The 19,147-nt window shown below is 45.0% G+C and overlaps 1 protein-coding gene across 2 annotated transcripts in view; it reads right to left on the reverse strand.

Annotated features, from left to right (window-relative positions):
• LOC310870531 (A disintegrin and metalloproteinase with thrombospondin motifs 2-like) overlaps positions 1-19,147 on the reverse strand; it is a 69,032-nt gene that overhangs the window by 25,227 nt on the left and 24,658 nt on the right. The window contains exons 3-9 of one of the 2 annotated variants that reach the window (XM_083781769.1): positions 17,237-17,453; positions 3,659-3,783; positions 3,422-3,505; positions 3,102-3,185; positions 2,299-2,455; positions 1,617-1,722; positions 1,010-1,153 (exon numbers count right to left, since the gene is read on the reverse strand). In XM_083781769.1, coding sequence (XP_083637895.1) covers positions 1,010-1,153; positions 1,617-1,722; positions 2,299-2,455; positions 3,102-3,185; positions 3,422-3,505; positions 3,659-3,783; positions 17,237-17,453 — 917 coding nt within the window. The remainder of the gene's footprint in view (positions 1-1,009; positions 1,154-1,616; positions 1,723-2,298; positions 2,456-3,101; positions 3,186-3,421; positions 3,506-3,658; positions 3,784-17,236; positions 17,454-19,147) is intronic. The other variant, XM_083781770.1, reaches the window with a different exon arrangement.

Raw genomic sequence — 19,147 nt, forward strand, 5'->3', positions numbered from 1 at the left:
TGGAATTTACTGTAGTCAGCTCTACCAGTTATTTGGTCATTGCCAATTCCCTCCGTTTGTACTGCAGTCCCTGTCACTGCCAACCCCCAGTGTTGGACTGCAGGAGATGGGTCGTAGTAGACAAGCAGAGGGATTAGCAGCACTCATGGAAATGTCCTTCAGGAACCTGTATTTAGTTAGGCAACGGGCAGCATACAGGACAACGCGTACAGCCTTCTTCAGCATCAATCATTGGCGCTGAAGAAGGCAATGAAGCCCGTTTGTCTTTCAGGCTATGCTACCCGTGCCTAACTAAATAGAAGTCCTGTCGGACATTTCTGAGAGTGCTGGTAATCCGTCTGAAGAAGGTCAAAAGCCAAACATCTACCGCTTATGCCAACAGAGAATCCTCCTTGGCTTAGGAGAGATATTACGCTACTCTGCGACATTTGCATTCCCTTAAAGGTATATTCAGTGATTTCACTTAATTCAAATATCACTTATTTTTTTGTTTTGTTGTGATAATCCTCTCTACTATAGAGTGTGCTGACCATATAAGGAGTTCCTCCCTGTCCCCAGTTAACCCCTGGGGGTCAAAAAACCTTAGGTTTCGTTTTTGGCTCTGTATCCTGATTGGATGAAAGGCTTATGTCCCAGACAAAAACGAAACCTAAGGTTTTTTGAGTGAAATCACTGAATATACCTTTAATGCCTCCTCTGAAGGAGTGTTCTTATCGTAAGATAAAATATTTGTTTGAATGGCGCGATTACATACAAATTCAATGCAAAGATGTGACTTCCTGCGATGTTGCATCGAGCGCTGCGAACAAAGTGTTCCGTCGTCTCTGTTGGAAAGTCCAACGCTACCAACACTGACCACTACAAAGTTATGTTATCTTGCAGTGGGAACGCACCTTTAGATTCACTTCTTTTCACCTGAGGAGTTCCACCGATAGTGTTTAACACGTGTGGACTACAGGATGACGAAGACACCTGTGGTTACAACGTCGGTGTAACAGAAGACACTTACTGCAGGTATCTGTTGAGCTCCTGTTCGCTGCAGCGCGACCAATGGTAACGGTGGAACGCTGCCTGGACCAACGGAGCCATGATGCTCCCCATGGGAACCTCATCGCCACACTCATTACCCTGGCCGTCATGTTCCATCCCCAACCTAGACACACACACACACACAGACAGACAGGCAGGCAGGCAGGCAGGCAGGAGACAGACAGACAGACAGACAGACAGACAGACAGACAGACAGACAGACAGACAGACAGACAGACAGACAGACAGACAGACAGACAGACAGACAGACAGACAGACAGACAGACAGACAGACAGACAGACAGACAGACAGACAGACAGACAGACAATTAGGCAGACAATTAGGCAGATATATAGACTGACAGATAGACGGAGAGGTGACAAAAGACAATCGATATTGTAATGTAAACGAGTGTGAGTCTGTGTGTGTGTGTGTGTGTGTGTGTGTGTGTGTGTGTGTGTGTGTGTGTGTGTGTGTGTGTGTGTGTGTGTGTGTGTGTGTGTGTGTGTGTGTGCGCGCGTGTGCGTGTGCGTGCATGCGTGGCGGGGGGAGGTGGGGTCTGTGTGTGTGCGTGTCTGTTTCTCACACGTGTCCAGTTTCGTGGGCGATCACAAACGCAGAGGAGAATCCATCTTCGTGGTTAAGAGTGCAACTCCGCACAGGGTGACACATACCTGTGACTGGAGCATAGCCTAGAGAGAGAGAGAGAGAGAGAGAGAGAGAGAGAGAGAGAGAGAGAGAGAGAGAGAGTTGGACTTTTGCATGAATAAATAACCAACCTAACAAAAATGCAGTGGTAGAAAAGATATACTGCAATGTATAACTACTGTTACAGGTAAAATTCCGGAATTCCAAATGTTGAGTATAAAGTACAAAACTATTGGCATCAAAATGTACTTACAGTAAAGTACCACAAATAGAAAGTACTCACTATGCAGAAGATCCCATTTCCAGGTTTCAAATGTATGAAAATCTTTTGAAAATAGCAGATCTACAAGCTCACAATGCGTCGCATCATTATGAGCTTGTAGATCAGCACTATTTTAAAATGGCCGAAATGTATACAGGGCTGAACTACGGTATTGTATTGTTTTGTGATAATAATCACAGTAACTAGTAATTAAAGTTTTCAAATAAATGTAGTGGAGTAAATGTACAATATTTGCCTCTGAGATGTAGAGGAGTAGAAGTAAAAGTATTGGAAATACTCAAGTAAAGTACAAATACCTCAAAATCACACGCACGCACAAACAATGTTTTTTCTCTACCTTGCATGCCAGAAGGTCCAAACTCCTGTCTGGTGATGAAGATGGCGTGGTCGTGGTACTCTGCGTCCCCGGGGTCCTGCTTCTGCTGCAGGAAGGCCCAGCGGCAGACGTTCTCCAGACTCTGGGACGGGTTCCCCAGCTCAATCAGCTCCATAGACTAATGCATGGGGAGGCAACAGTGGTGCATGGGAACAGTTTTACTCCAGTACAAGTATCAATACTGCAATGCAGAAATACTCCGTTAGAAGTAAAAGTAAAAGTACAAAAGTATTGCCATCAGAATGTATTTAAAGCAGTGGTTCCCAAAGTGGGGTGCGGGGACCCCCAGGGGTCATTGAGGGAGTTCCAGGGGGTCCCCAGCTAAATGATAGTTAGGAACCAAATGGACCCTTATGGGTCTGTAACTCTGAGAGTGTACCAGGTTCCATTTGTACACTCTCAGAGTTAAATTAACATTGATTTTACAATATAAATTGCGGGGGTCTCAGAAATAGAAATGCCATTAAATGTAAACTAATGCATGTCAAACTGAGGGTCCTTGAAATTAAACGAGTTGAGAATCACTGCTAGAGTCGTAAATAAAATCTTCTCTTATGGGGGTCCATGGCATATAAAGGATTCTGTAACTGTCTAGTGGGTGGGGAGATAACAGCGGAGCGTGTGAGACCTACTATCCGAATAGCCATTTTTATACGCTCTCTCTCTCTCTGAAATAATTTAAATAATTCAACTTTTCCTAATTGTTCTGGGGACCCCCTGGAACCCCACTTGGAGAACCACTCAATGGAAGAGTGCTTTTGTACCATGGTAGCACTGAGCATGACGATTCTGACCAGAACCACGTTGATATTGGCACCCAGAGTCCGATCCTGGTAAATCTCATTCACCTGAAAGACATCATGGAATGGAGGAAAAGAAAAAGAGGCAGAGAGAGAGAGAGAGAGAGAGAGAGAGAGAGAGAGCGAGAGAGAGAGAGGAGCAAAGGAGGGAGGGAGTGTGGACAGGAGGAAAACAAATTAGATGATCTAGTTTGTTATCGTATAGCATTAGTGTGTGTGTAGTCTATGTGCGTGTGCGCATGTGTACAGTATGTGTGTGTGCGCATGTGTGTGTTTTCACCTACTATATTCATTAGCGTCAGCAGGTATTTCTGAATATTCTCTCGACCGTGAAAGTGTAAAATAGAATAGTCCACCCCCAGCAACACCTACAGGATTAAACAGACATAAGGAGGAGATGAGTGAGCTTTTTTTGGACTGTATTGTTTCACACCGTACAATAACATATTTAAATGAAGATGCATTTAAACACTTGAGATGAAATTGAACAAGCTCAGTGTTGATTAGTTTAGAAGAACAACCTCAATGTTAAACAGTTCATTGTCCTCTGCCTCGCGACGGGAACGGGCGGACCGGAACGCGGAACCGGAAAAGTTCTGCTTCTGTCTCAGTGCCTCGATGTCCAACAGACCTCCTAGAACAGAACCTGGAGAGAAAGAAAGAAAGTGTACATATTAGTTTTAGTTGATTCTGTTGCTGTGTAAAACGAACTGTAAATTAACTGTCATCACACGCACGCACGCACACGCACACGCACACGCCCAATCGCCCAAAAGATGAATTATTTTCTCCTGTTGGCCTGCTATCGCCTCTATCGCCAGTAGTTGCCGGGTCCCATTGACAAGTAATGCACTTCCGGAAAAGTGGTCTGGCTGTCGCCCGCTGTTAAAACGTACTGATAGACTATAATAGAAGCATGTGCAGGCCAGGTATAGCAGGACATTTCTCTGAGCCTCTACCAGGTTCTGGACGCTGGACTCTGAATGAAGCCTCCTGTATGACTGGCCTGACCTCGCCGGGTTCACAGCAATCAACGCGCAGAGAGCTGGATTTGTTCCCACAATTCACTGCACCTCCATAGATAATAGATGCAAGTCCCTGCCCAACGGCGTTACAGCAAATATACCAGATGTCTACTTCTCTGTTCTCGGAAACCATTCTTGGTGCAACGATTGACAATGAATATACCGGTACATACAGTATATATATATATATATATATATATATATATATATATATATATACACACACACACATCTACAGTAGTAACGAGACTGGCATCCTGATCCTATAGTTTTTAAGAGGGGACCACAGTTTCTCTGAATATTTATTTATTTAAATGGTTTTTTTGTGGCTTTCGCCTTTACTTTATATTTTTATGGAGGGATAGACAGTAGGCTGACAGGAAATGGGGAGAGAGATGGGGGGTGACATGCAGTGAAGGCTGTCGAGATCGGGAGTTGAACCTGCAGCACACTGCCAGACTGGATTACCAGCCGCTGAGCCACGGCCCAGGCCTCTCTGAAGATTTATTACAGTGGTTCTCAAAGAAGAACCCGGAGCCCTAAAATGATTGTATTTGGCCGCGAACCCTCATTTGACAATATTTTGTGTCAGCGCCTTTGTCTTAAAAGTCGTGACGCATTGTGAGTTTGTGGAGAGCTAAGTTTGAATAGTTAAGTATAAAATAGGGGTAAAGTAAAATTAAAGTGGTGAAACTGTACCCCCACTTTGAAAGCCACCGATTCATAAAACAAAGATCACACCCGTGTGAAGTGAGGGGCGCTCTCATACATCATCATATACATCATCACATTCCGGCCAATCACTTTTGGCATCCTCAATTTCCTGTCCTCACTTTTTATATTCCGTGGCTCAGCCAATCAAATCATCGCTATGGGGTACACACACGCGCACACACAAAGCTGGGCATAGGAGGGGACACACACATTGACACATACAGTATGTTTATATATCAGATAACATACAGTATGTTTATATATCAGATAACATACAGTATGTTTATATATCAGATAACATACAGTATGTTTATATATCAGATACACATACAGTATGTTTATATATCAGATAACATACAGTATGTTTATATATCAGATAACATATAGTATGTTTATATATCAGATAACATACAGTATGTTTATATATCAGATAACATACAGTATGTTTATATATCAGATAACATACAGTATGTTTATATATCAGATAACATATAGTATGTTTATATATCAGATAACATATAGTATGTTTATATATCAGATAACATATAGTATGTTTATATATCAGATAACATACAGTATGTTTATATATCAGATAACATACAGTATGTTTATATATCAGATAACATACAGTATGTTTATATATCAGATAACATACAGTATGTTTATATATCAGATAACATACAGTATGTTTATATATCAGATAACATACAGTATGTTTATATATCAGATAACATACAGTATGTTTATATATCAGATAACATACAGTATGTTTATATATCAGATAACATACAGTATGTTTATATATCAGATAACATACAGTATGTTTATATATCAGATAACATACAGTATGTTTATATATCAGATAACATACAGTATGTTTATATATCAGATAACATACAGTATGTTTATATATCAGATAACATACAGTATGTTTATATATCAGATAACATACAGTATGTTTATATATCAGATAACATACAGTATGTTTATATATCAGATAACATACAGTATGTTTATATATCAGATAACATACAGTATGTTTATATATCAGATACACATACAGTATGTTTATATATCAGATAACATACAGTATGTTTATATATCAGATAACATATAGTATGTTTATATATCAGATAACATACAGTATGTTTATATATCAGATAACATACAGTATGTTTATATATCAGATAACATACAGTATGTTTATATATCAGATAACATACAGTATGTTTATATATCAGATAACATACAGTATGTTTATATATCAGATAACATACAGTATGTTTATATATCAGATAACATACAGTATGTTTATATATCAGATAACATACAGTATGTTTATATATCAGATAACATACAGTATGTTTATATATCAGATACACATACAGTATGTTTATATATCAGATAACATACAGTATGTTTATATATCAGATAACATACAGTATGTTTATATATCAGATAACATACAGTATGTTTATATATCAGATAACATACAGTATGTTTATATATCAGATAACATACAGTATGTTTATATATCAGATAACATACAGTATGTTTATATATCAGATAACATACAGTATGTTTATATATCAGATAACATACAGTATGTTTATATATCAGATAACATACAGTATGTTTATATATCAGATAACATACAGTATGTTTATATATCAGATAACCCGCCATGTGGTCACATTGACACATACAGTATGTTTAAATATCAGATAACGCCGTCATGTGGTGAGAGATACACATACAGTATGTTTATATATCAGATAACCACACATACAGTATGTTTATATATCAGATAACGTACAGTATGTTTATACTGTATATCAGATAACCCCGTGGTGAGAGAAAAAAGGTTTCAGGAGAACAGAGAGAAGCGGAAGTGTAAAGGAAGGAAGTATGGTAATATAATAAGTGTTTTTGGTGAATACCAGCCCGTTCTCTGTTTTCACTTCTCTCTGGTTCTGTTTGTACTATTCGCTTCTCTCTGGTTCTGTTTGGACTCTTCTCTTCTCTCTGGTTCTGTTTGGACTCTTCTCTTCTCTCTCTCCCTACTTTCCTCTTTATTTCTGCCACGTAGCAACAGCTGGCTGCCAAAGCCCCTCTTCTTGGCTGCTCTGTGTGTGTGTGTGTGTGTGTGTGTGTTTGTGTCTCCACTTCATATCTTGTATTCTACCTCCCCTTTTCTGTCCATTTTTCTCTCTGACTCCCCTCTCTCTCTCTCTCTCTCTCTCTCTCTATCTCTCATCCTGCATTCCAGTTGAGGTCTCCAAACTTGAGCACATAACCTCTGCACCAAATCATTTAGGAATTGTCTGTGCGTGCATGTGTGTGTGTGTGTGTGTGTGTGTGTGTGTGTGTGTGTGCGCGCGCACGCGCAATTCCATCCATTCATGCGTCTGGCATGTCTCCTGGAATAATGGGGGGAGAATAAACTGACAGAAAGTGATACAACAACAGACAGACAGACAGACAGACAGACAGACAGACAGACAGACAGACAGACAGACAGACAGACAGACAGACAGACAGACAGACAGACAGACAGACAGACATAGAAAACTTAATTAGCCATCAGCCCAATTTTTCTTCTTCTTCTTTTTTTTTTTTTTACAGATTTAAGGTCATCTTTACATGCTACGAACTTGTTTTGTTCTGTCATCAAGGCAGCTCATGCTGAATGATGATCATCTCAGCTGATTCCTCAAGATGACTTCATTTGAAGCTCAATGAGTCTGTCTCCAAGATAAAGTCACTAAGTCAACGTGTCATTTCTCGCATTGCATGCATTTGTTTTGACAAAAGTCAAGTTGTGGGCCAATCCGCTGGTCTGGAGTCAGCTATGGTGCTTAACAGCTAACATGTGCTTGCTGCTTGGCTGCCTGACACAAGCTGCTGTTTCTAGTCACTGGTGAATTGTAATAAAACGCTTCTTCCTTCATTCTGTCAATCATTCAGTCAGTCTGTTCGTCGGTCAGTCCGTCTATCTGTCCGCAGATAGCAGATCTGTCTTGTCCATCAGTCCATCCAACCATTCGTCTGTCTTTCTGCCCGTCCGCCTATCCAACCATTCGTCTGTCTTTCTGCCCGTCCGCCTATCCAACCATTCGTCTGTCTTTCTGCCCGTCCGCCTATCCAACCATTCGTCTGTCTGTCTGTCCGTCCGTCCATCCGTCCGTCCGTCCGTCCGTCCGTCCGTCCGTCCGTCCGTCCATCTTTTCGTCTGTGAGTTTGTTTGATCGGTCTTTCCTTACTTCTTTCCTATACCTGCCTTCTCTCCTTTCCCTCCTCCTTTTATCCTTTCCTCTTTAACTTCCATCCACAAGGAACCAAAACAGTAACTATTAATTATTGAAATTAATTAAGTACACGTCTATTAACCTCTTAAATAGCCTCATCTACAACTCACGCATGGCGCATAGATAGATAGCGTGGCGCCCAGAATAGGGACGGCAGGTTGACAGTGGTTAAAGTCCAGATAAAAAAGAGCAGGTTGGCAGGCTGACTGAACACCTGAAGACGTCTATCCCAGATGTGACCTGGCTCTGGGAGGGTGACTGCTGTTACATCAGCTGTGACCACCAACACCACCAAACCCTGGAGTCCCAGAGCACTGCACACTGCACTGCACACACAATGTGTGTGCGTGTGCATGTGTGCGTGTGTGTGTGTGTGTGTGTGTGTGTGTGTGTGTGTGTGTGTGTGTGTGTGTGTGTGTGTGCATGTGCATGCTCGTGTGGCTGCGTGTGTGCGATCCTCTACCGCCTGCTCTGTAGAGGCGCACACAAACAATGAAACCCTAGTACCACCACTTTTATACTGAAAAACATCCCATCATGTGCAAACAAATATTAAGGAAAAAAACATAATAATAAAAAAATAACAAACCTGCGCTAGAAGAACAGTGGGAAAACCAGCACTACTACTACACCTACAATATTTACAATCTAGGCATTTAGCGCTCTTATCCAAGTGTAAGATTGGAATAAGATGAACTATAGTCAATAGATAACTAGTCAAGGTAAATAGTGACATAATAACAATAAACGATAAACTCCCAAAAAGGGTTAGGGATTATGAATTGTTTTAGAAAAGCATTGATTGATCGATTGATCGATCAATCGATCGATTTATTGATTGATTGATTCATTCATTCATGATTTTCTTTTTAGCCAACATTGCATTTTAAATGTCACCACAGATCTCTGATCATTAGGCTATATGAGATTAGTACAGCAGTGGATGGATAATATATAAATGTAAAAGTATCTGTGAATCTGTGAATAATATGATTTATGAGGGTTTGGTGTTTACTGTAGTTATTGTGTTGTATATGTAATTGTATCTTTGTATATTTGTATACAGTATGTCTGTGTGTATGACAGTATGGATTTGTGTGTACTATACATGTGTGTGTGTGTGTGTGTGTGACTGTGTGTGTGTGTGTGTGTGTGTGTGTGTGTGTGTGTGTGTGTGTGTGTGTGTGTGTGTGTGTGTGTGTGTGTGTGTGTTTATGTGTGTGTCTTCAGGGGTTACTGTCAGTTCAGCTAATATACTGTATGAGTAGAAACAGATGTGAGTAGTTAAGTCAGGAACGCCCACCCAGTACCACACACACACACACACACACACACACACGCATGCGCACGGGTTAAAGCGCCTTAAGAACTCCTAAGGACCCCGGGCGGTTTCATCATCTCTAATGTGCCTCATAATTCATGCATGCACGCACGCACGCACGCACGCACGCACGCACGCACGCATGCACGCAGCATGTAGCAGTATCAATAACATACCTGTTATCATGTGATCGTGTGAGTGAAAATATAACAAACACATGTCACACAAGCATGCACGCACTGAAGTGAACAGCATCAAATCTATCATGCATAGTTTTACCCGCGCATCTCTGTGGCCGTGTCCTGTGCTCGTGTGAAGAAAAACGATACCCAAATTATCAATTACATTTATGCGTGCGATAATAGAAATTACGTGTGGGTGTGTACACGCCTAGAAGTGTGCACGTGCGCAACGCAAGTATGAAAGTACGCGGGTGAGTAACATGGAGGTGGGAAATACAGTTGGAACCCCATACGCACGCACAGTCGCACACGCACACACACACACACACACACACACACACACACACACACACACACACACACACACCCAGCAACACTATAGGAAGAGTATAATTTATAATTGTATTGTTTCTGTACACTAGTCCACTGTAGCAGCCATACATAACGTGTGGTTACGTGGTAACCTATGTTCTCTGAGTGAAGAGACTATCTCTCCACCCAACATATTTCATATGTATGGGGAATGTCCCCACCTCACTTGTGACGTGGATACCTCTTTAAGACACACCAGTGCACTGGCACGCACGGGTATATAAGGCCCAGGTGGTGCGTGATTACACTGGTTTACTTGATCGACACCGCTTCTGAGCGACATCGAGGTGGAGAGATAGTCTCTTCACTCAGAGAACATAGGTTACCACGTAACCACACGTTCTCTATCGTATCAGAGACTATCTCTCCACCCAACATATTTCATATGTATGGGGAACTCTGTAAGACACCTCGTGAGGAAGCGAAGCAGTCCCAGAACCCCAAAGACAACACCAGTGGGCTTCGACCCAGCACATACTGAATTTGGAATGATTCATCATGTATGTTCAATGTAATGTATTTACAACCCCTGGAACGGCCGGACAGCCAGACGCCATCCGCCGCCAAATGCTCAGGCGCTAGGCGCCACCCAGAGCCCGGCCCTGCAAGACGCTAAGGCCAGAGACCACAGGGGTGAAGGGCCGCCCAAGCCAGCCCACTAGACGCAAGGCTGGCTTGACTGGTGAAGGTGACAATGACACCCACCGCTGAGTAGCATGCGAGACCAACTCCCCGAAGGGAGCGAATGCTGCATGTTCAGCCGGTATAACCGGGTGAATGTACATTAGACGGAGTAGACTATGTCGCCGCTGTGCAGGTCTGTCAGAGACGCACCTTTCCACAGCGTCCCCAGGTGGAGTGTGCCTGCCCTCCAGGCGGCACTGGTACTCCTACCTGTTTGTGTGCTGGATAACCTCTGTGATCCATGCACTCTCACTTGAAGCACTCAAAGAGCTGGTTCGTTACTCTGTGGGCCTTGTGTGGCCCTGGCATACGAATCTAATGCTCCAATAGGGCAGAGTGAGGACCGACTCCGTCTCTGTATGTCTACTGTCTGTATGACGATGGTAGGACAGAGCTCAATCACCTGATTGAGACGTGCCCTTTTGAAAACATTGGGGAGAAAGGCCGGTTTGGGGCAAGACTATACCATCATCCGGCATAGGCCTGCAGAGCTCATTATGGATTGACAGAGCTCGCAACTCCCCCATTTCTCCTTGCAGATGTGACACCGACAAGACTGCTGTCTTGAGCATGTCACGCTCACTGACTAAAGGTCGTAGAGCCTCCGGAGCTAACCCCAGATGGGCCTGATTGGGTCCCTAACCTGAGCTCCTCTGGGCCTCAGGGCACCCTTCAGGAAATGCTCTTCCTTTCTTTGTAACGAGGTTACTGCAGTCTGCAGGGCCTGCGCTCCCGCTCAAGTCAGCCTGCCGAACACTCGGTCAGCTGACTGTTGAAGCCCTGTTCTCTGAACCGGAATGATCCTTATGTCACATCACGGTTTTACAAGTAAAAAGTGGATGGCCTTCGTTTTTGTGCATAGTTCCCATCGCGTTTATGCTGCGGAGCTAAGCACACACCCAGTGAGAAGGGTGCTGGATGCCACACTGATACCACATAATGGTAGAACCTGATAAATGCTGACAGCATCGATCAAGAGGCTGTCCCACAAAACTCAGATTGGAGGGCATCTCGCCGTAAACCCATGCGGCAGCGAGGCCTTGTGTGGAATGTGCACATGTTCCCGTTGGGGCTGGCCTGCCTGCCCACCTATATGCCTGCTGGATTGTTTCACAAGCCAATGAGTGAAGTCCAGTCTTGGAGACTATCTGCCTAAGACAGTTAGGCCCATTTACCCTGCTCCACCACCCTGCTTATAGGAGGGTGGGAAGGGTGAAAATCAATAGACTGACTGGCTCACACTCTGATCAGGCCGTAGGCAAAATGCAGGGATTGATGGCGACAACACCTAAGCATTGCCATGTAGGAAGCGGCAGCACCCCTCACTGACAGAGACATTCTTGTGGCTGACACTGCAGTGCTAACAGCAAGAATGCTGTCCTGTGAGAAGCCATTGCAGCCCAAGTCTCCACGGGCTTAATTGGCTCATGCCGTAAGGCAGACAATACCACTCCCCGAGGAGGGACTGCTGGCCTATTGTGTGAGGGATGAACGGTATGAGGACCAACTGGGTGACTATTGTGTCGCCCTTGTGTGGGACAGCGGCCCGCCATGTTGCCAGATCCCTGGCCTAGCCACACGATTACCTCTGGATGAGGAGGGAGCTCAACCGGTCTCCAACACACAGAATTACACCCAGGTGTTTAAACGGCCATGCCGTAATACAACCTTATGGTGGTTCTGCTCACCCCTGACAGTCTCGTCACATTCTGCTGTGTGAACAGCAGTGTGAATTCGCTGGAACAACGTGGAACGTGTAAACTGACGCTGTCAACGATACGCCCACGTAGTGCATGACTGTGAATGACAGATAATGCACTGGCTGCATGTTCAGAAGAGCCGGAGGCACAAAGTGCACCATGATTGCCCTCAGCCCTAAGGGGCGGAGGCACAACCTGAGGGTGGCCCGACTCACTAGAGCAAGGGACAGAGTCCCTGCTTTGCCCTCTAACACATGCCGAGGAGCGCTGCGGACTGTGAGAGTTGACGCCTGCAAGGCCTCTTGTTGAGGTGCCGGCCTAGGTGCCCAAAGTGCTGCAGGTGCCTGGCCACGTTGTTGTGGCACTGCACCTCTGAGCGAGCACACACCATTCAGTTATCCAATTTAGGATGCAAAGGCCCTCCCGCCAAGGACTATGTCCAATCGGGGGGCTAGACATATGCCGAATGGGAGGACACGGGACTCGAAGGTTCTGTCATCTAAGACAAGCCGGTCAGTGCGTCAGACCCGGGATCTGAGAATAAGCATCCCCGGTCGAGCATGGCAAGCCAGTCGCCTTGGAGGATGGCCTGTAAGACCCTCAGCCCTTCCTTGCCGGGAGTGCTGTAAGCAGCACCCCACCCTCCCGAAGACATAGTGGAACCCACCCAGGGGTCCACCTGAATTGTCTTCCAGGACAACCGCTGTCCCGAGAGACAGCGGGTGGGGTCTGGGGCCTTAACTGTCAGGACTGAGGTATGGGCTTAGCCCGCCGAGCACATTTTAGCCATACCCTGCCGGTTGGCCTGTAACCGGACCCGTAGGTCCCTGGAACTGCCAAACCTGACTGGGGTTGCACAGCCTGAGGGGTGACCGAGGCAGGCTACTCATGGCCTTGCCGGAGCATTCCTGCACCTCCTGTGCACCTCCACAGCCTCCTTAGGATGCTGTAGCAAAGCACTGGCCTTTTGGCCAAACATGGCCGGTGGCTCAATAGGCAGCGTGGGGGAGCTTGTCCTCCTATCGCAGCTTGGCCTGGGGCTGCCACAGACGGCACCTCACCAAAGGGCATCAATAGCATGCCTGCTGCCACTGCCTGGGGAGCCTGAAAGCCAGTCGCTGCAGCTCCTCAATAAGGTCCGGGCCCTAATGGTCACATAAGTGCCACATATAAGCCGGTGCTGAAGCAGTGACAGAATAACCCTGTGTTGACTAGCTGTGCCTAGATAGCCATAGTGCATTCTCGGGATGAGAAGGAGCTTACTTTGTGGTTTCGAACCGGTAACCGGATTATACCATGCAAGTTTACACCTATAGGTGCGTGAACGGCCTTGCCGTGATACACCGTACAGAGTATTCCGCCCGACAGCCGCGGCACACTCGAGTTGCCAACATTGGCGAAACTACATCACGGACGCGTGAGCTGACACGGTCAGCAATACGCCGTATATACAGTAGTGTGCAAATGGCTGTGATTTCAGGGCTTGCTCCTGGCAGACTCAGCACGTCCTATACACTGTATAGTGCGCTACTACACCTGAACGCGGAAAGCTGACTGCCACGGCAGCCATACGCTCATCCTGTCTATGACAGAACCCACGGTTCGGAGGATGAGCTTGCTCCGTGGCGTCCCCCGTCGCACGGGTTCTACCACGCAGTCTACACCGGAGTGCGTGAACGGCTTTAGCCGCAATACACTCAAGTGAGCTCTCTCTCACGAGGCGAGGCAAAAACACGGCACTACAGATGCGGAAGTCGCCCCAGCGACAATACGCCTGTATAGTGCGTTTTAATGCTATAGCCTGGCCGGGCTGTTGTTTTGATTGATTGATTTACTGATTTACTAACAGCTTGCAGAATTACAGTACATTTCGAGTACAACTCAATACAAATACTGTTAACAGAGAGTGGGCGATACCATAAAGCATTACACTTGTTTACAATAGGGCCCACCATCTTCAATTCATCAAAACATTTAGAGACGTACGAATATACACAACTATATTCACTGCGCACTCGCAGGTCCCCTCCAGCCCACAGAATATGCAGCATGGATGCGTGAATTGACGCCATGCCAATAATACACCCATATAGTGCGTTGTATTCCACTGCCTTTAAGGATTACCGGGCCACTGGTCCTGTCTGTGTCACTGCACTCAGATCGACAGACAGGCTACACCACAGGAGCGTAAACTGGCGCCCCGCCAGCAATACCCCTGTATAGTGTGTTATATGGCCGTCGGATTCCTTCATTCCTCCTAGCCTCAACTGGCAAGAGGAAGAAAAACATACAGGAGTCAGGATCTTCATGAGCTGCTATCAGCATGACCAGGGAACCCACAGGTCACCCACTGGTCATGGCCATCCTCTGTGGGCATATGTGCCCCACGCAGCCCCAGAGAAACCCCTGCTGTTTCCATTTAATTCAATACCTATATACACTATTATTTTAATATGTTATATTAAATATATACAAATTTAATTGCTTAAACATGCTCAAAAAACGGGGAGTATAGTAATGTGCTTGAGAAGTGAGGGCACAATTTACCCTATGTGCAATTTACACTGCTGTCTCTCAGTCACATATTGATATTCATGTGTTGTTTTTTTTTTTGTTTTTTCTCGGTAACATGTTTCATGTGGACCCCAAAGACTAGCTGACTGCCATGGCATCAGCTAATGGGGATCTTTCCAAATAGAAAAATAACTAAACAACAGCCAGCTGAGTTCTATAGTCTCTCTCTCTCTCTCTCTGGAGGAGGTTGCACCTGAATTTCCTAGCTGCACTGAGACACAGAGTGTTTGAGTTGGAGACAAACACTCTGCTCCAAACGTTTTGCATTATATAGTGTATATACGTATACCAATTTCCACTGTTTGGTCCACTAGAACAGGGATTTATGAGAGTCTCCCTCGACTTTCCAGGCAACAATTTACCCTACGATATATCACCGTGCACTGGAGACCAAACTTTGTTTGTTGTGGAATTAGCTCGTCCTGTCTATGACTGACAGGACCCACGGTTCGGAGGATAAGCTTGCTCCGTGGCTTCCCCCGTCCGTACGGGTTCTACCACGCAGTCTACACCAGGGTGTGTGAACGGCTTTAGCCGCAATACACCCCAGGGAGCTCTGTCTCTCACGAGGCGAAGCAAAAGAACACAGCACCAAAGACGCGGAAGCCGCCCCAGCGACAATACGCCTGTATACTATACACTAGTGTATAGTGTGCTGTGTTAAATGATAAGCCTATAGCGGGGCTGATGTTTCGCTGCGCCAAACGCAGGTCCACTCCCGCCCACGGAATATGCATCACGGATGCGTTAACTGACACCAAGCCAGTGATACAAACGTATAGTGCGATTATTCCACTGCTTTACAGGATTACAGAGCCAATGATCCTATAGCGGGGCTGATGTTTCGCTGCGCCAACCGCAGGTCCACTCCAGCCCACGGAATATGCATCACGGATGCGTTAACTGACACCAAGCCAGTGATACAAACGTATAGTGCGATTATTCCGCTGCTTTACAGGATTACAGAGCCAATGGTCCTGTCTGTGTCCCTGCCCACAGGTCGACAGACAGGCTACACCACAGGACGCGTAAACTAACACTATGTCAGCAATACGCCTGTAACGGTGTTTTGGCTGGTGTTACCCTGTTTTTGTTTGCTATACCTACAAACGAGCTGTGTGACAGCAATCCAGAGAGGAGCGATCCACGCCAGCTCTCTAACCTGCCTCCAGCAGTGGATTAATCCGGCTGCCAGAACTCGTGAGTAGTTGCTTTTCAAAAAGTCTAAAAAATGCAGTTATTGTTGATAACTTGCTCTGCACTTCCGTTGAGGAGACCACGTCTTGGACTGCTCGGTGGAGATCAAAAAAGCAGTGTAATCACGCACCACCTGGGCCTTATATACCCGTGCGTGCCAGTGCACTGGTGTGTCTTAAAGAGGTATCCACGTCACAAGTGAGGTGGGGACATTCCCCATACATATGAAATATGTTGGGTGGAGAGATAGTCTCTGATACGATAGAGAACACAATACTCATTAACACCATTAACACAAGCCTATAATCCAAGTACACACGTATGGTGTGTGTGTGTGTGTGTGTGTGTGTGTGTGTGTGTGTGTGTGTGTGTGTGTGTGTGTGTGTGTGTGTGTGTGTGTGTGTGTGTGTGTGTGTGTGTACTTACAATATCCCTGCAAGTACAGTAGAACTGTACATACTGAGGTTATTGTCCTGGTTCTCACAAGATAAAGGGTTGAAAATATCCAGGTTGGAGTTAGGATTAGGATTAGGCATTTAGAGGTTAGGTTCAGGAGTTGGGCTATTAAGAGTTACAGTGGCGTGCACAGACATTTTGAGGGGCAGGTGCTCAAGTGAAAAAAGGGCACCTTGTGTGGCGTGTGTAACCGCCGGCTGCCTTACTAGTGTGAGATTTATAGATTTTAGGCCATGAATAATTTATTAGACGCTTTTAATCCAGAATTGATCAATGTCCCCATGGGCCACGTACTACACACACTATACACAATAAAATGAACAAAAACAAACTGTACAAAAAACTAACCAACGAGAGGGCACATTGCTGTCCAGATGAGGGCAAAAAGGCATGGTGCTTTAGCACCACTTGGTGTCTACCTGTGCACGCCCCTACACGTGATTTCAATGCATCTAATCGCACCGCAACGCTTTGCGAGTGTGTGCGCGCGTGCGTGCGTGCGCAAATGCGTGTGTGTGTGTGTGTGTGTGTGCGTGTATGCGCACACGAGTGCTTGCATGACTCACCTTGCAGATAGTAGTCGTCAGTTGGATTGACAGCTTGGGTTGGATTGACGGTGGGTTGTTTCTTGATAACAGCGGAGGAGCGATATACGATGTGCTCTCGTCCTCCTCCTCCTCCCCCCTCCTCCTCCTCCTCCTCCTCCTGCTCTCCTCTCCTGCTCATGCCACGCTCCATCGGCTCGATGAAGTACTCCTCTTTACCCGTTCTGATCATACCTGCCTGGAAAGAGTATTGTACTGTAACTGTACTCTATTACTGTATTACCAGTGGTGGGAAAAAGTACTCAATTATTTTTTAACTTAAAAGCAAAAGTATCAATAGTAGAAAGACATAGAAGTAAAAGTCCGGAATTCAAAATGTACTTGAGTGAAAGTACAAAGGTATCCAAGTAGAATGTTATGCAAAATGTATTCATATGTATACAAATATTTTGAAAATAGCAGCTCTACAAGCTCACAATGTGAGACACATTGTGCCACATTGACACATTGTGAGCTTGTAGATCAGCTATTTTCAAATGGACAAAATGTAGGGCCCGAAGTGCAGGTCACTGTAGGCCCTATGTCTTGTAATAAATGATCAACATCTACAAAGTAATTACGGTAGTAACTAAAGTTTTCAAATAAATATAGTGGAGTAAAGGTACAATATTATTTGGATCTGAGATGTGTGGAGTGGTCCACCTGCATAGAGATAGAGAAGTAACTGTAACTGCATCTATTATATCATTACCCAATATCTCTTCTTGTCACTTTTATCATGTATTTTTATAGATTGCGTACACGTACATGGCAGCCCATTTCAGACAATGTGGTGTAAGAAGGAAAACAAATCCCTAGTCATAATAATGAAATAGGCTACTTTATCATAATTAAAGTACCAAACATTACTCTGATCTTGCACTTTGTAAGTTGCTCTGGATAAGAGCATCTGTTATATATGCATAGACAGTGCACATAATAGATTGTACACTTGCCACGGCCCCAACTGCATGGAGAGAGTGGAAACTAATATTTTACATTATTCACGACCATACCTAGTATCCACCTAGAGACATAGTAGCATGCATAGTGTCCATAGAGTCCAGCTGCAGGGAGAGGTCAGGGAGACGTCCCTGACCGCTGCCCCAACCATCAGGAGATTTTCTGGCCAAACATCAAGGAAGGACGGCTCCCAGCTGATGACCCTGCAGCTGGTACTCGTCGTAAATGCTCAGACCATCCTGCACAGCAAGGATTTACCAGCAAGAGGAGGAAGCTTGCAACATCTTTAAGTAGCTCTTGCAGATTATGCATGAAGAAAAGCAACATGTTCATTTCAACTCTAACCTGTTACATTAATCATGGCCCTACCTGGCTACAGTAACTGCACAGCTACGTAAGTAACTGTAATCTCTTGGCCCTACCTGCACTAAACGGCTATCTACTATTTTACTAGTATATTTTGTCAGTTCTAGTTTGATGAGGGTATTGCTTGCTTCCTCTTCAACTTGGAATCACACCCACTCTCTTATACTGAATGTTATAGACAGACAGACAGAGGCAAAAGCTAAGAAGAGAAGGAGAGAAGAAAGCGCCTTTCCTCTGTGGTTCAAGGAGCTTATTAAACCATTGGCTTTAACAATTCCCATCAGATGCACAACAGCCCTCCAACATTTCCATGAGACAATTACATGAGCTAACAGCATGACGTGAGCACACAGAGCTCCAGTCCAGGACGCCAGTGGAATGAACTCACACTGGAACGCTTCCCCTCAAGCGGCAGCGGGTTGTTTAGGCCAGTCGCTCTTTAAACCTTTTCATGTCAAGGTCCCCCCAAAATTGGGGCTCTGATGACCCAGTGGTTAAGACGCATACCACACACATGGTCTAATGCGGTCTGACAGCGAGTCACGGGTTCGATTCCTGAGCCCG

This window comes from Protomyctophum parallelum (assembly GCF_964188405.1).
Source record: "Protomyctophum parallelum genome assembly, chromosome: 1".
NCBI classification, from domain to species: domain Eukaryota; kingdom Metazoa; phylum Chordata; class Actinopteri; order Myctophiformes; family Myctophidae; genus Protomyctophum; species Protomyctophum parallelum.